The sequence below is a fragment of the Telopea speciosissima genome, chromosome 2 (assembly GCF_018873765.1).
Source record: "Telopea speciosissima isolate NSW1024214 ecotype Mountain lineage chromosome 2, Tspe_v1, whole genome shotgun sequence".
In the NCBI taxonomy this organism is placed as follows: domain Eukaryota; kingdom Viridiplantae; phylum Streptophyta; class Magnoliopsida; order Proteales; family Proteaceae; genus Telopea; species Telopea speciosissima.
The window spans coordinates 72,604,185-72,621,503 of record NC_057917.1 but is presented as its reverse complement, the minus strand read 5'-3'; the positions used below and the strand labels follow the sequence as shown (position 1 = coordinate 72,621,503).

Below are 17,319 nucleotides of genomic sequence, written 5' to 3'. Positions count from 1 at the left end.
CTGAGTTTGTTGTTGTTGTTTTATAAAGATTAGGATACAAATTCATAACAAAAAAAAATCAAAAAAATAAGGACTAAGATTGGACTCTTGGATTATCATTACACTCCTGCCCTAATATGCAATCCAATAGTACCAATGTGAGTGGATGTTGAGATTCCCTCCGTACCTGCGGTGTAGAGAAACTCAGTCTTCCCAATTAAATAGTTTTTCAAAGCTTACTTGGGCTAGTTCAGAGCTTGATTTTGGCATAGAGAACATGGTGTCTGTAGTGGTATATAGATCCAACAAGTGATATCTGAAATTCAATTCTTGTTATCACTAAATACTCCACTACCAGAAAAGGACCTTAGCCAAGTCCGTAAAATGTAAAAGCAAAAAAAGTTACATTCCATAACAAAAAGCACAAGCACTAGGGTTCAAAGTTGAGACTAGATGAAAAAATTGAAACATTTTAAAAACAAAGAAAAGGACCTTGTATTGGTTCTTCTTTTCAGAACCTAAAAACTAAAGATACATTACAAGGCACATTATCTACTAAATTACAGAACTACACATCTTGTGATGCTCAAAAGCTGGGATTTACATCAAGTGGAATCAAAACCCTCTACTATTCCTAGATGTATCTCGTCTCCTTTCCATGTTGTGTTGCATGGCTCCAAAGCCCGGTGGGGTCCTGTAAAACTGCCCTTCGTTGGGCTGGTCACCATAATGACATGGTTGCATTGACCCACTTGGCTGGACAGGAAGGCCATGTGCATGTGAAGTAGGGGGATGTGTCCACCATGAACCTTGCTGCTGCCAAGCAGGGGCTCCAGTTTGATGGCCTTGCATTTGCACTTGCGTCATATTCATTGGGGGTTGAGGTGGCTGCAATGGCAATGGCATTGGTATTTGCATTGGATGTTGTTGGGGTACTGAAGGCCCTAACGGCTGAGATGGGTGTCGCGGCAGCAGCTGCTGAGATGACATTGAAACCAAATGCTGTGGGTTCAAGGTGTGTTGAGTTGGCTGCTGAAAGCCATGCAACAAAGGTGGGGGAGGGGGAGGGGGAGGTAGGTGGTGTGTGGGGGGTTGCGGCTGCCACTCTGGGATGTCATCATCATCATTCCAGGGATGAACCTCAACCCCAATTCCTCTACTTTGCTGCCAATTCACTGCACTTGGAATCTTTAAGCCTTGCCCATACTTGGATACTAGATCTCTCATTTGCTCGACCGGATGAAATGATTGTAGTCGAGCAGGTGTATGCGAAGGAGTCATACTCATACCCAGCCCTTGAGAGGGATTTGAGCCAGGAAACTGCAACACTGGAGGATTTGGGGGGTTAACAAAGTCAAATTCTGGTAAGTCATCCTCATCCTTGGCAGCTGCTGGCCCAAATCCAGGTGGAACATCGTCAATGGGTTCTTCATCGGGTGGTGGGTTGGGATTGGTGGGAGGAGCACCCAGAGGTGCTGGTGGTTTAGACGTTACATTGACATTAGTATCCTTCACTTGGTGCCTCCTTAAAGATTGTTGCTTTTTCAAGTTGTGTTTATGGTGCGAGGAAGAGTTGGGTGAAATTGTGGAAGTTTCAAAAGCCTTTCTCCATACAACAACGCCAATGAGGCCATTATCTGCAGAATTAAGTGTTTCCGTATGGTCCTTCGATAGGTGCTTTCCAAGCATTTCGACGATACTCAAGTGAGGTGGGCAGAAATAGAGTTCTACACCAGGAACAGGCTCAGCAAACCCTACTCTCTCATCCACAACATACGAATCCGCCACCTGTAGGGGGAAGGGATTTCAGGTCAAAAAATGAATGGCATAAGGTGACGAGGGGAAAGAAAGGTCATGTTCGTGGGAGGGGCAGAACAAAAAACTGAAAAAATAAAACACAGAGGTATCACCTCGCTAAGGCTCATGCACCCACTATCTGGGGACCCCTCCTTCCAGCAAAATTGAACAACCTGCAAAGGATCAAGTTTATGAATTTCATGCCCCTAAGGATACACATGACATCAAGAAACAACATGATCAACATACATGGGTAATTCACAAACCACAAGCCCAACAAATGGAAAACAACAGTCAAATTCTATTTCCTTCCCAACAATTATACAAGATTCTGCTTGCATCAAGCATCATTAATTGCTCTTTAGTAAATTCAGATCCTTTCACATCAGGGGCTGAGATGAACAATTGGATTAGGTTAGTTAAAGGAAACATATCCATTATGACTGGTTGAATAAGCAGAGCTCATTAGAAGGCAGATGTTTCGCACTGGCAAGAGGCTAGGATGTTGGTTTCCCCTTTATTCTTTTTCAGTGGGAGGAGAATAATTTACTGTACAAAATTGCAGAGAATTTATGGACAGAACAGACCTTAACGAAGAACAAATAAAGAACAATGGCACCTGGGGTTCCCACCACAAGGTGCTGACTGGATTCACACCAATCAAACCTTGATTCACACCATTGAAAGAGAACTAGGTCAAAACCTGTCGAAACCACCGAGATATCTCGGTTTTGCAAGAAACCGAGACGAGATGTGGGTGAATTTTAAAAAGTCACAGGTTTCGACCTGTTTTGACCGAAACAACCAATATTTCGCTAGTTTCGACACTCATGCCCATTGAAACTTGAGGAAACCTAACTCGAAACTAGGACAGATAATTATTTATGCCAGTTTCCAGGACAGACACTTATTTATGCCTAATATCATTTAAGTAAATGTTTTGGATATTATTCATAAATAAGCAAATACCCCCTATTTGAATCCAATAAAAATAGTTAAAAAATCAAATTCTAAAAGGATAAAAAGTCAACCCCCAGTTCAAGAACAAAAACTAGTTTTCGACAGTAGGTTAAATTTTCAACATTCTAATGCTGGGGTTTTTCTCAAATCTATAAATTCCTTAAATCTTAATATGGTAAAACATTGCTAAAAACTAAAAATGCGGTAAAATATTCATTTGTTTTGATATCTAAAAAATTATTTTCATTCAGAGTCATTTTGACAACATTCACGCACACCAAATTAACTTTGACCAGAACATAACTCCTTCAATATAAATCAGTTTTAAGCAATCTTGGATTTAGGCATAAACAAGTGTTTGTCTTGACAACTATGATTCTTAGTACACTATACATACACTAGTAAACTTGGGTTAAAAACCACAAGTACCATTTTGAGTGATTTTTTTTTTTTTTTTTTGTGAAAATAGTTCATGCATTGTGTTTAGAATGTCAAAAATAGACTACATAAAATCAGATCAAAAAAACCATTTTTGTGCCTCGAAACCACCAGCTCGAGTTGGCTAGGAAAAAATCACAGGTTTCGACCATATCTCGACTTCTGGCTCGTCAAAACCCGAGTTTTAGAACCTTGATTCACACAAGGGAAGAGCTATCCATGCAAAGGAGCAAAAACAGAGTTATTTTAACAACAAAAATAGTGGGCTAATGACCCCCACACCTCTTATTTATAGAAGCCATAAAACCCATGTTTGAATCTGTCTAGGAAACCCCCTAGGCGATTCCTATAACAACTCATCATTCCTTCAAAATTTTGCATACAAGTCTTATACCCTAAATAAGTCCTAATCCTGAGAATAACTCTATTTGAGATATTCCAGACGCCCTTAGCTGTGGTATGAAATATAACATTGATAGCCGAAGGCTCCATACTATTCCACAGCCAACAAAGTATTTTGGTAGTGTCCATTCACGATACTCAATAGCAATGATAGCAGGTAGCGGTTTAGTCCAATAATCCATTTCCGCTTGGCAGTGAAATAAATTCTAACCGCCTGTGCCCAAAGAAGATAGTTGGATGCACCAGAGTTAGGTAGATGTGATTTAGACAGTAACAGTCCGCTGGGGAATTTGAATCGCCCATGAAAGATGAAAGATATTAACTATAACCAGATAAAATCAGCAGCCAATAACAAACGATATAACCTCTAAGATCAGATAAAGATAGTCAGCAGAAGTCCAAGATAGCTTTTTCTGATGGTTCCCCAAACTTGGTAGGATATAACACGTAACTAGGAAAAACCCCACAGTATCAATCTGATTAGGTGAGGCAGTAGTAACCAGTAAAGAAAAAAATCAATTCAGGAACACAAAAAACAGATTTTGGTGATTTCAGCAATGAATCAAATAAAAGTATCAAATTGACAAATCATCATCAAAGGAGGCTTGTCGTATGGAAGAAATAATACCCAAAGTATCAATAAATTCTAATGGACAAATTCATCATTAGGGGTAACATAGATGTGCCCAAAAATCCCTGAAAAACAGGGATACCGACAGCAATTTTAAGGGATATTCTTCAAATTTGAGGCTCTGATCAGCCTCAACGGGAGGATCAAATGTTCTTACCAAGGAGGGCAGCAATGCCCTAAAACTCTGAAGCAATCTGCAAGTCTAAGGCACTGATATGGGCAGATTAAAATCAGCAAAAAGAATTCCCAGAAAACAGAGTATAGCAGCAGATATTTTGATGCCAGTCGATCCTTGCAAGTAGATAGATCCAGCAGTATGTCACAGCAGCTCTTTCAGTTCCTGCTGCATGTAGTCTATGGTAAGGGAAGCCCTAGTTTGATTATATGGGAATAAACTAGGGCTTCATGGATTAGGCAGCCATAGGTTGCTGCAAACCAAAGGGTGAAGTTCCTTTTTGGACAATTAAACCAAAAATTGAACATGGGAACACATGAGACTAAGAAATCTCTGGTACCATGTGATAATATCAATGTTTAGAAGACCAGCAATGGAAGGGGAAGAGAAGTGAAGAGAGAAGAAACTGAGAGAGGGGGGAAGAGTTAGAACACGATAAATTTAATGAACTCAACGTAACTAGCTATCTCCTTTATATTGATTAATAACCAACTCTTAGTAGGGATGCTACTAAGAGTGGTACTACCTAAGTCTAATTACAAAAGGAAACAACTAAAGAGAGATAACAACTAATCTATTAGACATAATCCCATGGAACACAATCCCACAACACACACTTTAAAAAAGTCTAATTAATCTTTAAAAAGGATGTGGAACCAACTTAAAACACTTAAAAGACAATGAAATAAATATCTAACTTAAACTGAACCAAATAAACCCTCAGTTCAACCAGGACTAACTCGAAACAACTTAAAACATAAAACAAATGGACAGCTTAAAACAAAGTGGGCCCAAGCCCTAAAATAGGCTGGGCCCCGCTAAGCCCGGGCTTTCTTGGACCTCCTGCACTGGTATATCTTCAGTACTGCATCAGGAGATAAAAGTAGATTTAATTCCCTAATCAGCAAAAGTACATCAACTGTTTGATCAATTTATCTTTTCTTTCCTAGAATTTATCCAAGGTCTTTGAAGAAACTTAAACCAATTCTACTCTCAAAATGAACCCTTTAAATTTTTTTTAATCTCCCTCCTAACTAACAGAGGATTCAAAACTCGTATGAGTCAAAAGCAGATTGTTCTAAGGCATATGTAAGTACTGGTATGATGACAGGATCCTTACTGCACCAGAAGCAGACAAGATTAAATGGGAGAGAATTGAAAATGCTACCATGATTGCACGACTTCGGGACATACGAAGCTCTTGGAGGAACTTCTCAAATGCATCAAGTCTAACTCTTCCTTTAATCTCAAGAAGACTAGGCCACTCCTTTGTAGACGTTTTTTCACCACTGTAACAAAGAAAATCAAATCAGCAATATTAGAAAGAATAAAGGGTATTAAGCATGTCACCCATTCATGACACACTGAATTCAACAAGATTCAGCCCACCTTTATCTTAATAGAATATTTAGGGATTACTCACAACTAGAATCAATTAAGCTAAGTGGATCACAATATTGTTTCCTTGCTGTTTGTATTATTTTGATTTAGGTCACAAGCATTAGTTTTTCTGTATGTAGCAATAATCTGGAGGGAAAAAATTGTAAAACTTATTATGCATGAGATAACCCTTTTAATACATTAACGTGGATAAGAAAGGGGGGTATTTTGGGGGGAAACAAGGAGAAAATAAGAAGTGGACTAACGTTTAAATGGTAGGGGTAATTTAGGAATGAAAAAAAAAACATTAAAGAAAGAGACAAATAGGGGAGATCATGGCCCATCTCCAGTTTGGAGTCTTTTACTCCAAGAGTCCAGAGAGAAAACAGGAAGGCGACAGAGGAGTTCGAGTTGGACTGTGACTTTGACGGAGAGGATGACTCGCGGTGAGGGCTTCAAATCAGGTATGCTTATTTTTGTTGTTCTCTGCCTCTCGCTTTCTCTCTTCTCTTCAAACGGGAGAAGGGGTCGATCGATTCAAGGGGGCAATGGAAAAAGGCAGTGGGGAGAGTTGGTGCTGGGAATCGACAGTGGGGTTTCTTTTTTTAGTCGAAGGGGTGTGGTGATTTTCAGTGAAAATCGAAGGAGGTTTCTGGTTTGAGGAAGGATTTCAGATGATGTAGGGTTTCGACTTTTTTTATTTATTTTGTTCTCTGTTACAGCGAGATATAAGTAGGGATGTAAACGGATCGGATTCGGCTCAGATAGTGCTATATCCGCATCCAATTAGCTTTTGGACGGATTCGGATAGTGCTAAACGGATACGGACACAGATACGGATCGGATATTTTATCCGTTTACATATAAATATAGCTTTTCGGATAGCTATAGCCTATCCATATCCGTATCCGTTTAGCTTTCGGACGGAGTCGGATAGTGCTAAACAGATACGGACACGGATACGGAAACAGATTTCGGCAATTCATTTACATCCCTAGATATAAGGGGAAGGGAAAGGTGAGGTTGGGGTTTCACAGTGGAAAGGTAAGGTTGGGGTTTCACATTCCCCTACCTCTGCTTTCGCAGAGAGGCTGTTTCCAGACTCGAACCCGTGACCACTTGGTCACAATGGAGCAACCTTTACCGTTGCACCAAGGCCCACCCTCTACTTCCTAAAACTTAGACTAATAATAGAAACTAAATAAAATTCAAATTGGAAATTTCCCTACATGTCTAATAGCTACCCAAAATAAAAGATTACATATCTTTCCCAAAGAAAATAAATCCTAAATATCCTACTGCACCAGAACAAGGTTGGGATCCGGTTCATTTTAGTTTGGGCTCTCAAACGGATTCGGGTCGATCCATGGGAGTGCACCTGCATCAAGAAGACAGAGATTGAAGAAAAAAAAGAGTTATGGTTGATGCTGTGAGAAGAGGCAACGGTGAGAAACCGTGAGTGAGAGGATGATGGGCTGAGTGAGCTGATCCTATCCCCCCTGCTATATCCCTTTCTTCTTATTTCCTTATCCTTTATGTTCTCCTTCATATGTAAACAGAAAAATACTAATAAAAAGAGTTTCAGTTATTTAATTTTATTCCTTTTATTGTATTGATCCTGCTGCAACCGATCTCCCGCTGGATTCCCTGGTTCGGGGTCGATTTCTCATTACTTCCATATGACCCATTCATGGGATGGACTGACGGAGCACATTAGATGAATTTTAGGAAGGAAAAAAAAATCTTCCAGACTCTAGATACTTTAGATGATGGACAGATCCCCATTAATGGAGTTAATCTTCAAAGCGCCAAGGAGATTAGTGAGATTATTTTGGTCAAGTAATCGCTTGTATACTCTCTTATCGCAAAGATCTTTGGTAAAGTTTTTCTTTCTCATATGTCTTTCCCTTTCATAGATTTTTTTTAAAACTGTGAAGCTATTAAGGTGATTCAGTGCATCAGTGCTAGTGCGATCATAATTGTATAATAAATAGTAACTGTGAAACAATTAGATTCAAATTTGAAAAACAAATTACAAAGTAGAAAGTAACGACACATGCTAGTTGCAGATGGATGCTCTATCAACTGATGGAAGGAACTTAAAAACTGTACATACTAAACTTAATTACAACTTCAACAGACAACTATAAAAATGAATCATTCAGTAAGAACCTCTAATTTGAAATCAAATAATTAACTCCTAAGGGTGTTTGGTCCATACTTTGGCAGAACATGAACAAAGTGGAAAACAGTAAACAGAGATTTCTGCGAGACAGTCAGCAACTAAAAATCCATGTAATGAAACCTGAAATTTCCGAGTTCAACAACTATCAACAGCAAAGCAACTTCAGCAGTGAGAAAGTTAAAACTAAAAAGATACACACCTCCTAAAAATGCCACTGACTGTCACTGTGGCTGAATTCAACTGAAGTACACCTTCCCATACATATTCAACCTTTAATGTATCACCACCAGGATAAGTTTTTGAGATCGCAAGAATGTTAGTAGATTTTATGCTACTACCAGTCCTTGTGTATTTGGCCTCTTTTTTAGCATCATTTGACTTTATATTACTGTTGGTCCTTGTGTACTTGACCTCATTTTTATCAAGTTTATTCAGGGAAGTATCTACGGGATCTACTGAACCAATATTTGAGGAATCCAGCTTGGAGTCAACATCAGAGGCAATCTTCTCATCTGAGGTAGGTGTAGCCTGTGCAGCATCCACGGGTAAGTTTTCAAAGGGTGGCTCTGAGTCAAGAGACTCCATGAACTCGTCTAAAGAGACTATTGGAGGAAGAAATTCTGCATCTTTCAACTCTTCCATCATAAGCCCTTGCATTGGATCAGTCCCATCATGTGAAAGGGTAGTTAGGCCACTTTGGAGATTATGGTCTTCAGAGATATTCTTGTCATGTACACCAGCTGCTTCAGATGTTTCAGTTTTGACAGCTTTAGATTGAAGTTGAGCAACTTCCTCATCAGTTTTGGATTTAGTTTGAGTAAGTGAACTTGCTCCTACAGAAACCTCCACTGAAACACTATCATCATGTTCAACTTCTACTTGAAACTCGCCTTTGTGTGTTTTTTTAACCAAACGTCTGATATCAACTTCTGAATCTGGCAAAACTACCATGTGTGCAAGCTCCTCTGCTTTGGCCAATCTCCACTGAGAGAGCTCCTCTGAAGCAAGTTCCTCAGCAGTCATAGAACAGAGACGTTCAGGGGAAATTTCTCCAGATATAACTCTTTCTCTTAGTTCTGGGTTACTACGATCTTTCAAATTGAATAAAAGAGACCTTCCCTTCTCCTTGTACTTCTTATTGACACCTCCATATAATTTGAAGAGTTCAGCTTCAATTTTAAATGCCAAAGTTTCTGGAGAAAGCGGCTTCAACTCACTGCTATGTACGCATACTTCTTCATCTACCAATTTGGGTCTTTTGGCTGAATGACCTTCCATTGTTTCAGAAGGCTCTGCAGTAAGATCTGTTGCCCAGCAAAGTCCATTTCCCTGCAAAAGCTCATCTTTAATTAGGAAGCTGTTACTGAATGAAATATCTTCTTCTGGAACAATATGCTTCAATTGGAATTCTTGCCCATCAAAGTTCCAGGTCTTAGAAGCATCTTCTATATTATCACCATAGAAAGACTCATGAGAACAACTTTGGTTATCGGTATGCTTTTGAACAGACTGATGATCCTTGGAGGACAAGGTCTCCGGATGCCCTTCAGGTGAACAAGATGAAGCAACATCTACATTTGCAGGAGCAACTTCAGCCAGTTGAGGGATCTCATGAAGCTGCTTTGGAGCACTTGCAGTCTCACTCTCAGAATTTTTCCCCACAGTTGCTACCTTGCTTTGTTGCTGAGAAACCATTGCCAATGAAGCAGCTAATGATTCTCTCAGCTTAGACCTGACCGATTCAAAGGACTCTGTTTGGCTCTTCGTAGATGGTTCCATTTGTGCAGTTCGCTTTTTTGACAATCCCAATTGCTGTGACCCTGGTTTACTAGACTGGGATTCCATCTGTACACTTCGATTATTTGGTACTGACAATTGCTGTAATCCTGCTTTACTGGACACAGATTCCATCTATACAGTTCACAACCCTGAAGTATTGGATATGTAATCTACCTGTTCTATGCCCTTGTTAGGTACTCACAGCTACTGTGAGCCAACATGGATTCCATTAACCCCATTAGTTTGCCAGTTATTGGCAATGGCTGCGAGTTTGTGACCCCAAAATACCGGACAAGGGTTCCAATGGTCCCAATCTGCTTGTTTGGCATCAACAACTACTGTAGTCTTAAACTGTTGGATCTGGTGAAAACAGCCCTGAAAAACAAAACATACGCAAGTACAAAGCTACACTAATCAGCGAGCAGTTCAGCACTTAGCATGGCTCCCACAACAACAGTGGTTAGTGTTTCCTGCTGTTGACTTGAACAAGACTTTAGATACCTGTAAGCAGAAGATCCATAGTACTCTTTAATACATCATGACAAAGAAACTATTATTTCTGGAAGACAAATGTAGACAAAAATTAGCTTATCAGAGACACTGTGCTAGAAAATGCAATGTCACCTCCAAAAGACACATTTTGTAATGAAAGAACACACAGATACACAATACCATACTGAACACAGCAGAAGCATTCTGTTGATACATTCGATTAATGAAACGTTTCACAATTGGCAAACTGGATTTATTGTCATAACCTAAATTTTTCGCAGACTCGTATAGACATGATCCTGATGAGCAAAGAGTATAAATAGATAGCTGAAAAAGAAGTGGATATAGGAAGTCTTGTTGTCAAGATTTATCTATTTATAAATATTCTTGTAATTCCTCCATTTAAAATGAGAATGAACCAAAGGCTGGGTATTTCTTGGGTTATCAAACAATACATAGTGTGATACAGTCAAAACAAGGCTTATAGTAAGAAAAGCCTCAGGCCGCTGGCCTATTTTATTCACTAGCCATCAGATATACTAGAGATCTATGTCTAATAACAATCAAATTTCTTTACATTCCAACAATCTCATTCAGAAATATCTAAGAAATATATTGAATTCTAATTCCTGTCAACATGATTTCCATGTATATCAACTTGCCTAACTACATATACCTCGATGGTCAATTTATATGAACAAAATTCACTTATAAACATTACTCACAGAAGTAACTACACATTGGTAGGATTCACTGTTAGCTTCTAGTAGTATCTCACAATGACAAATGGCTGTATAGAAGTAATGGTAAACACCACATCTTTCTAGAAGCATCGTTGAATCGCACATCATAACTCATAACTCTGATACCCACCATAAAATATATAAATATATAACTATAACTATAACTATATATATATATATATATATGTGTGTGTGTGTGTGTGTGTATGTATCACTCAATAAATCAACTGACACAAGACAATGTGATAACTAGCAAACAGACACAAGAGTAGGTTGTACTGATGTAGCAACTTGTAAAACATATCCAAGTCTAGAAATATAATTTTCTCTAGTTTCTCCTGAAGAGAAGGAACACGCCATACAGTCCTAATATGCAAGCTTCGGCACGAAAGGTAATTGTATTGAAGCCTAATTTGCCTTAATAGTAATGCCGGATCAGCATCAACACACGAAACCAGTGAATTGGCTTCAATTGCACTCCTGCATATTTTGAAAAAAGCTTCTGAGGAGTTATATTTAGGTTATAAGTTTTTGATTGGTTACACTGTTTTTCACCCTACTCCACCTTTTTTTCCGATAGGTTATAAGCCTAGTAATGTAGCTCTAGATAGGAGACAAAATCCCACTAGAGGCCAAGCAATAGGATCTAAATAAGGCTGCTGGTTTGGCTGGGCAGAATTAGGGTTTTAGGTAAAAACTAGGGTTAGGTTTTAGAATTCTAGAATGGGTCTTATATGGTTTTAATAGGCAGGTTTAGGGGGTTATTTTGGTATAAAGAAAATAGGATTTGGTTAGGTTTTATAATTCTGCAGATTTAGGGTTAGGGTTTCGGGTTTTGGGAATTAGGAAATAGGCTGAATTTAGGGTTTCTAGGGGGAATTTAGGGCAGGGTTTTGGATCGAGTGTAGGGGACTGTGGGAGGGAGGTTCGACCAGAATATGGTCCAATTCTGATGGCCAGAATGTGCTGTGGGAATTTTAGGGTTTACGGGGCCTAATGGAGAAGAGGGATTTAGGGTTTTGAGAGTTGATTATGGGCAGCAGCTAGGTCGAGTGTAGACAATGGTGTGGGGAGGCTATGGCCCAAGTTTGATTGATTTCTGATGGAGGAACAAATCTGGACAGAATTCAGCAGTCTAGGGTTTATGAAAGTAAAACAGAAAAATAAAGGGGGATCAAATGGGGAAGGAGAAGGAATAAAAAAAAATAGAATTAAAACTCAAACTTACCACAGGAATCCACCAGCAGCAGCTTGAAGGATGAAGGATGAAACCACCTTCAGAGAGAGAGATCCTCCCAGCCGTCACGGCATAAGGAGTCAACCGGAGTCCACCGATCCCTTTCCACCTTGATAAACCCACAAGAATGCACACACTCTCAAGGAGCAAAGAACAGCAGCAATGACAGCCAGCAAACACACGAAATTTTCATTCAAAAAACTGTGGGGGAGCCTCCACGATTTTGTTTTATTTATAATATGGCTTTATGCCAAATCCTAATACAAATTAACTACCTCCTCACTTAAAATCGTGGAAGGGACCTAATTAAACAAAGCTAATAACTTAAAAACCCTGAAAAGACCTAATTACCCCTATTAACTCAAATTAAAAGAATCTAACTTAAAAAAACAAATTTAAAAGAAGATTCCATACTAGCCAATAGGATTTAAGGACCTATTAGCCAATAGGAACACTTCACTTAAATTAGACCAATTGAACCAATAGGGTGCAACTAATTCTAAACCGGTTCAATCTAAAAACAGAAAAATAAATTAAGTATAGAGAATAATAATCCTAATCTATGGCTCCCTAACTAAGCCCTAAATTCAGGACTACTTCTTCTTCTTCCCACTTGGAGCTGCATCACCTAGTTTGCCTCAACCTTTTTTTTTTTTTTTTTGGATAATAGAGAACACTCTTACAAGCACAAGGTCAAGGTCAGCAACAGGTAGCTTTCACACAGTACAGCACCTACTTTGATGACATTTCCTTGTGAAAGAGGAGGAATTTCATAACATAAATACTGATCAATCATACACCACCAACACTCAGTAGATATACAATCCCCCCATTCAAGGTTTTAAGAATGCTACCGTATCTGCCGATACTAACTGATATGTATCATATCTTTAAGGGACCAATACGATTTGCAATATGATACCTAAAAAAATTAGTATTAGCACATGTAAGAAACCTCATCCTTTATACATAATCAATTGAATCCAATTGTCTCGTCATACTATGTTCTCCTCTTTATACATAGTATATTTTACACATTACTTATTTATAGTATTATATGCTTCAAAACTGTTTTGCGTATATCCTAACATTTCCATATGGATCTTTAGCATATCTTGCATCTCTCCAACACGAAACGATACGTCTCTTAAAATCACCCTTTCAATACGATACCCGATTCCGATACATTAATGTTTTCTATTCATATTGGAAGACTCCTCCAGTGTTACAATTCTCAGGCTACCCTATATATCCATTGGCATTCAGTCTATGTTTCCTGCACACTCATGTAAGCGATGACTGCAATAAATAGAAAAACTATTAACTCTACTGCTTCTGCCTTCTGTACAATAAATAGAAAATCTATTCACTCTACTGCTTCTGCCTTGTCCACGTAACAACGAACTCAGTTGCTATCATTATCAACTTATTGTAAATCACATGATATTTCGGATTCAAACTTTTATGTGAACATATTCGTTACAAGTGCCAGTAGTTTAAATGAACCACCCTCCATCATGTTTCAATTATCCAAGAGAACATTCCAAGATTTTTTTTTTAATGAAAGTGTAATCACACAAACCACACACCAATCCCAAGAATTTGATCATTACTCTTTTTAATGTAAGTAATCAAAATGTCTAATTTTGGACTTTGGTCATTAATTCTTGATAAATTTATCAAAACTGTAGGAAGCTCTCAATAAAATACAGAAAACATGTCAATCTCATGGACAAGGGTTTTTTTATTTTTAATAAAAGGAATTTTGATGAACTACATTTTTTAAGAACTGGCATACCCTAATATTCGGGCTAGCTTTAAATGTTGGATTGATCATTGTCATTCAAAATCGAATAATGGAAATAAAAACAACGGGTCCACAAAGAAGAGAACAACCATGAGAGAGGGGTGGGAGTGTGAGAGAGAGAGAGAGAGTGTGTGTGATGCAATCCTGGGTTTTGAACCCTTAATTTGGATCGCTATGGGCCCACAAGAAATGTACAAATCCAAATATAAGAAGTAGTGGCAATTCTGTAAATATATTTAGCAATTTTGGATCTTTTGGAAGAGAATTACACAAAGGGAATTAAAATTACAGAATAGAGGTGAACCTGGGATTTAAACAAAAGTGGGGATTAAATAAAACAAAAGTAAAAAAGATGGGGCTTTATATAGATAAGCAGTCCTTTCTTTTTCTTCTTCCTTACGATCGATCGCACACAAACAGCAGTAGACCTGATTTGTTTTCGAGTGAAGAATCTCCTTCAATATAGCACCAGTTGACTCAAGATTTCAGGACAAAGTTGCTCACCAGTAGGGCTCTTAAATCCAAACGATAAACACCCCAACCAGCAGCCAAAATTTAACACAGAAATCTCTGAAATCTATCCTAGCGGTAGAGTTCCCAAATCTGGTCTGCACTTGGGTATAGAGCTCAGCTCACAGCATGTGCAAGGTATTAACTCCAAACTCTGCGGACAGAATCACACTCAGGTACGGATTCAACTTCCTAGAGTTTAGTTCAAACGGATTTGAACCAAGAGAGTTCTTTCGATTCTTGTTAGTTCTCAAACTAACTTAGAAACAGAGCAGCAACCAATAAATCGAAATAGATCAACTGGAATGCAAATAAAGGAAAGAATGATGGAATTACGAATAAGAAGTATACAGGAAGGAAGAGATTTGCATAACAGAAATTTAAGGGAGAAAGAATAATGGTGGAAATAGGGGCTGATCACGCCTGAAACAAAAGGAGATCAGGGGATCAGGGAAGAAACTAATAAATAAAAAATAATAACAAAATATAACCCAAGACTAAACCCAACGTGTAACTGCATCAGAGAGAATTTTGAATCAGTTGATTGGGTGAAATAGAAGATTAACGGAATCTCGTCTCCAATATAAACAAAACACTTTAGTTTCATTTGCTTTTATATATTCTAAGAAATGAGACACAAAGGATTGTATCACCTTTGCCAAGTGCAACCTGTTCAATGACGGAATAATACATCTAAACTAAATCTCCTGATAACTTTACGTCCAATAGTTTCAGCCTCCCAATTTTCATGAATGTTAATCATGTTTTATGTGAGATCTCCCAACAAGCAAGAGTTTAATAGAGATTGCCTGAATCAACACTGGCTGTCGAGCATCTCCCCAAGAATCTCTTGATAATAACAGTCTTCAAGGGGTTTACTAAATCATCTGGTATTCCTCAAGCTTTTAGGAACAACATGTAAACATCAATAGTATGAAAGTAAGGGAAATAAAAATTATAAAATAGTGAATATAACAGTAGCATAGATTATATTACAAGATATTAAGTGATGCAATCCCCAATTTCAGTGAATAATAAATTAAGAATCAGAGCATCCACAAAAACTATCATGCATAGTTGTCAAGGCAACGCCTAGGCGTCCAGGCGCCTTGGTAAACTTGGGCGCCTTGGACGCCTTGTTTGCCTAATTGGTGTCGCCTGGCGTTTGGACCCTCTCCACCGCCTTGGGTTGCCGAGACTCCGTGACAACTATGCTATCATGCGATTACAGAGTTTCATTTTCATGAATTCATTGAATTCTGATAACTTAATATTGAATGCTGATAACTTATTATCCATTAGAGGAGGAGAAACATACAAATATCAGAAAAAGAAAGCACATCATATCTGCTAAAGAGAACTCCCTGTGACATGAGAGCACTAGGTTTATCAACTGTGTTTGATATGGTTGAAAACTACAGACCAACCCATTCTTGGTTTTTCACTCAATAAGATCAGATGCATTCATTAATGTCCATCGATCAATGACTTGAAAGCCCATAAAGCCAAATAAAGGAGTTGCTTTCCATTACAAAACAAACTAAAGCAATCAACTGAATAGTATTATACCTACAAAAGGAAAAAAGTTGAACCATTCAAGCTTTTATTATGATATCATACTAAACATTTATTCGAAGAACTTACAAAATTTCAATCATGCCACTAATTCCTAGTTTCATGTGATAAACAAGTAGGTTAGTATTAGAGACGTTATCGTGACCTAGAAAAAACATACGACAGAATCCCTTTAATATGGTATATACTAGAGAAGATGAGGGTTTCAAGTAAATATGTGGACATAATTAAAGATATGTATGATAGTGTGGTGACTAGCGTAAGAACTGTGGAAGGTCAAGGTAGTGAATTCCCAATTTCAATTGGGTTACATCAAGGATCAGTTTTAAGCCCTTGTGCTTATCATGGATGATTTAACCAAAGACATTCAAGATGAGGTTCCTAGGTGTATGCTTTTTGCTGATGATATTATTTTGGTGGATGAGATAAAGTTGGGACTAATGCCAAGTTGGAGTTGTGGAGATCAACCTTGGAATTAAAAGATTTTAAGATAAGTAGAACAAAGATAGAGTATATGGTGTGTAACTTTAGTTGCATTAGGACGATTAATGAGGAGGTGAAAATTGATGAGAGGGAGATTCTTCAAAGTGATTATTTTAGGTATCTGGGCTCAATCATAAATAAAGAAGGTGATATAGAGGATGATGCTTCTCATAGAATTAAAATATGATGGATGAAGTGGAGAGGTGCATTCGGACTGTTATGTGATTGGCGTATTCTTTTAAAGCTTAAAGGAAAATTTTATCAGACTGTCATATGCTATGATGTATGATGCGGAATGTTGGGCAATTAAGAAGCATCCAGTAGATAAACAAAGGATAGCGAAGATGAGGATGTTGAGATGGATGTGTGGCAAACTAGGAAGGATAAAGTAAGGAATTGCCATACCAGAGCTGATTTGGGAGTAATGTTGATACATGATAAGCTACCAGAGAGTCGTTTGAGGTGGCATGGTCATCTGCAACTGAGGTCTTGGGATGCTCCCGTACGGAGGAGTGATTTGATTCACATTGAAGGATTCAAAAGAGCAAGGGGCAAGCCTAAATTAACTATAGGAAAAGTGGTGAGGAAAAACATGCATAGCTTAGGACTTGTACCTTGTATGACTTTGAATAGAGCTGATTGGAGAGCAAAGATCCATGTAGCCGACACCATTTAGTTGGGATATTAAAATAAATTTTAGGTTTTGTTATTAAAAAAAAAAAAACTGCAGATGCAGCTACAAAAGA

At 38.2% G+C, this 17,319-nt stretch overlaps 1 protein-coding gene across 2 annotated transcripts; it reads right to left on the bottom strand.

Annotated features, from left to right (window-relative positions):
• Positions 1 to 456: 456 nt before the first annotated feature.
• Positions 457 to 9,866, bottom strand: LOC122652358 (death-inducer obliterator 1-like). Of its 2 annotated transcripts, XM_043846071.1 has the most exons (5): positions 9,519 to 9,866; positions 8,147 to 9,296; positions 5,551 to 5,671; positions 1,890 to 1,949; positions 457 to 1,767 (listed from the first exon to the last, which is right to left on the bottom strand). In XM_043846071.1, the coding sequence occupies exons 1-5, from the start codon at positions 9,856 to 9,858 to the stop codon at positions 595 to 597; spliced, it is 2,844 nt and encodes a 947-aa protein (XP_043702006.1). In that variant the 5' UTR covers positions 9,859 to 9,866; the 3' UTR covers positions 457 to 594. The 2 variants fall into 2 exon arrangements, with proteins under 2 accessions (XP_043702006.1, XP_043702005.1); XM_043846070.1 differs by having other exon boundaries at positions 8,147 to 9,866.
• Between the last annotated feature and the right edge of the window lie 7,453 nt (positions 9,867 to 17,319).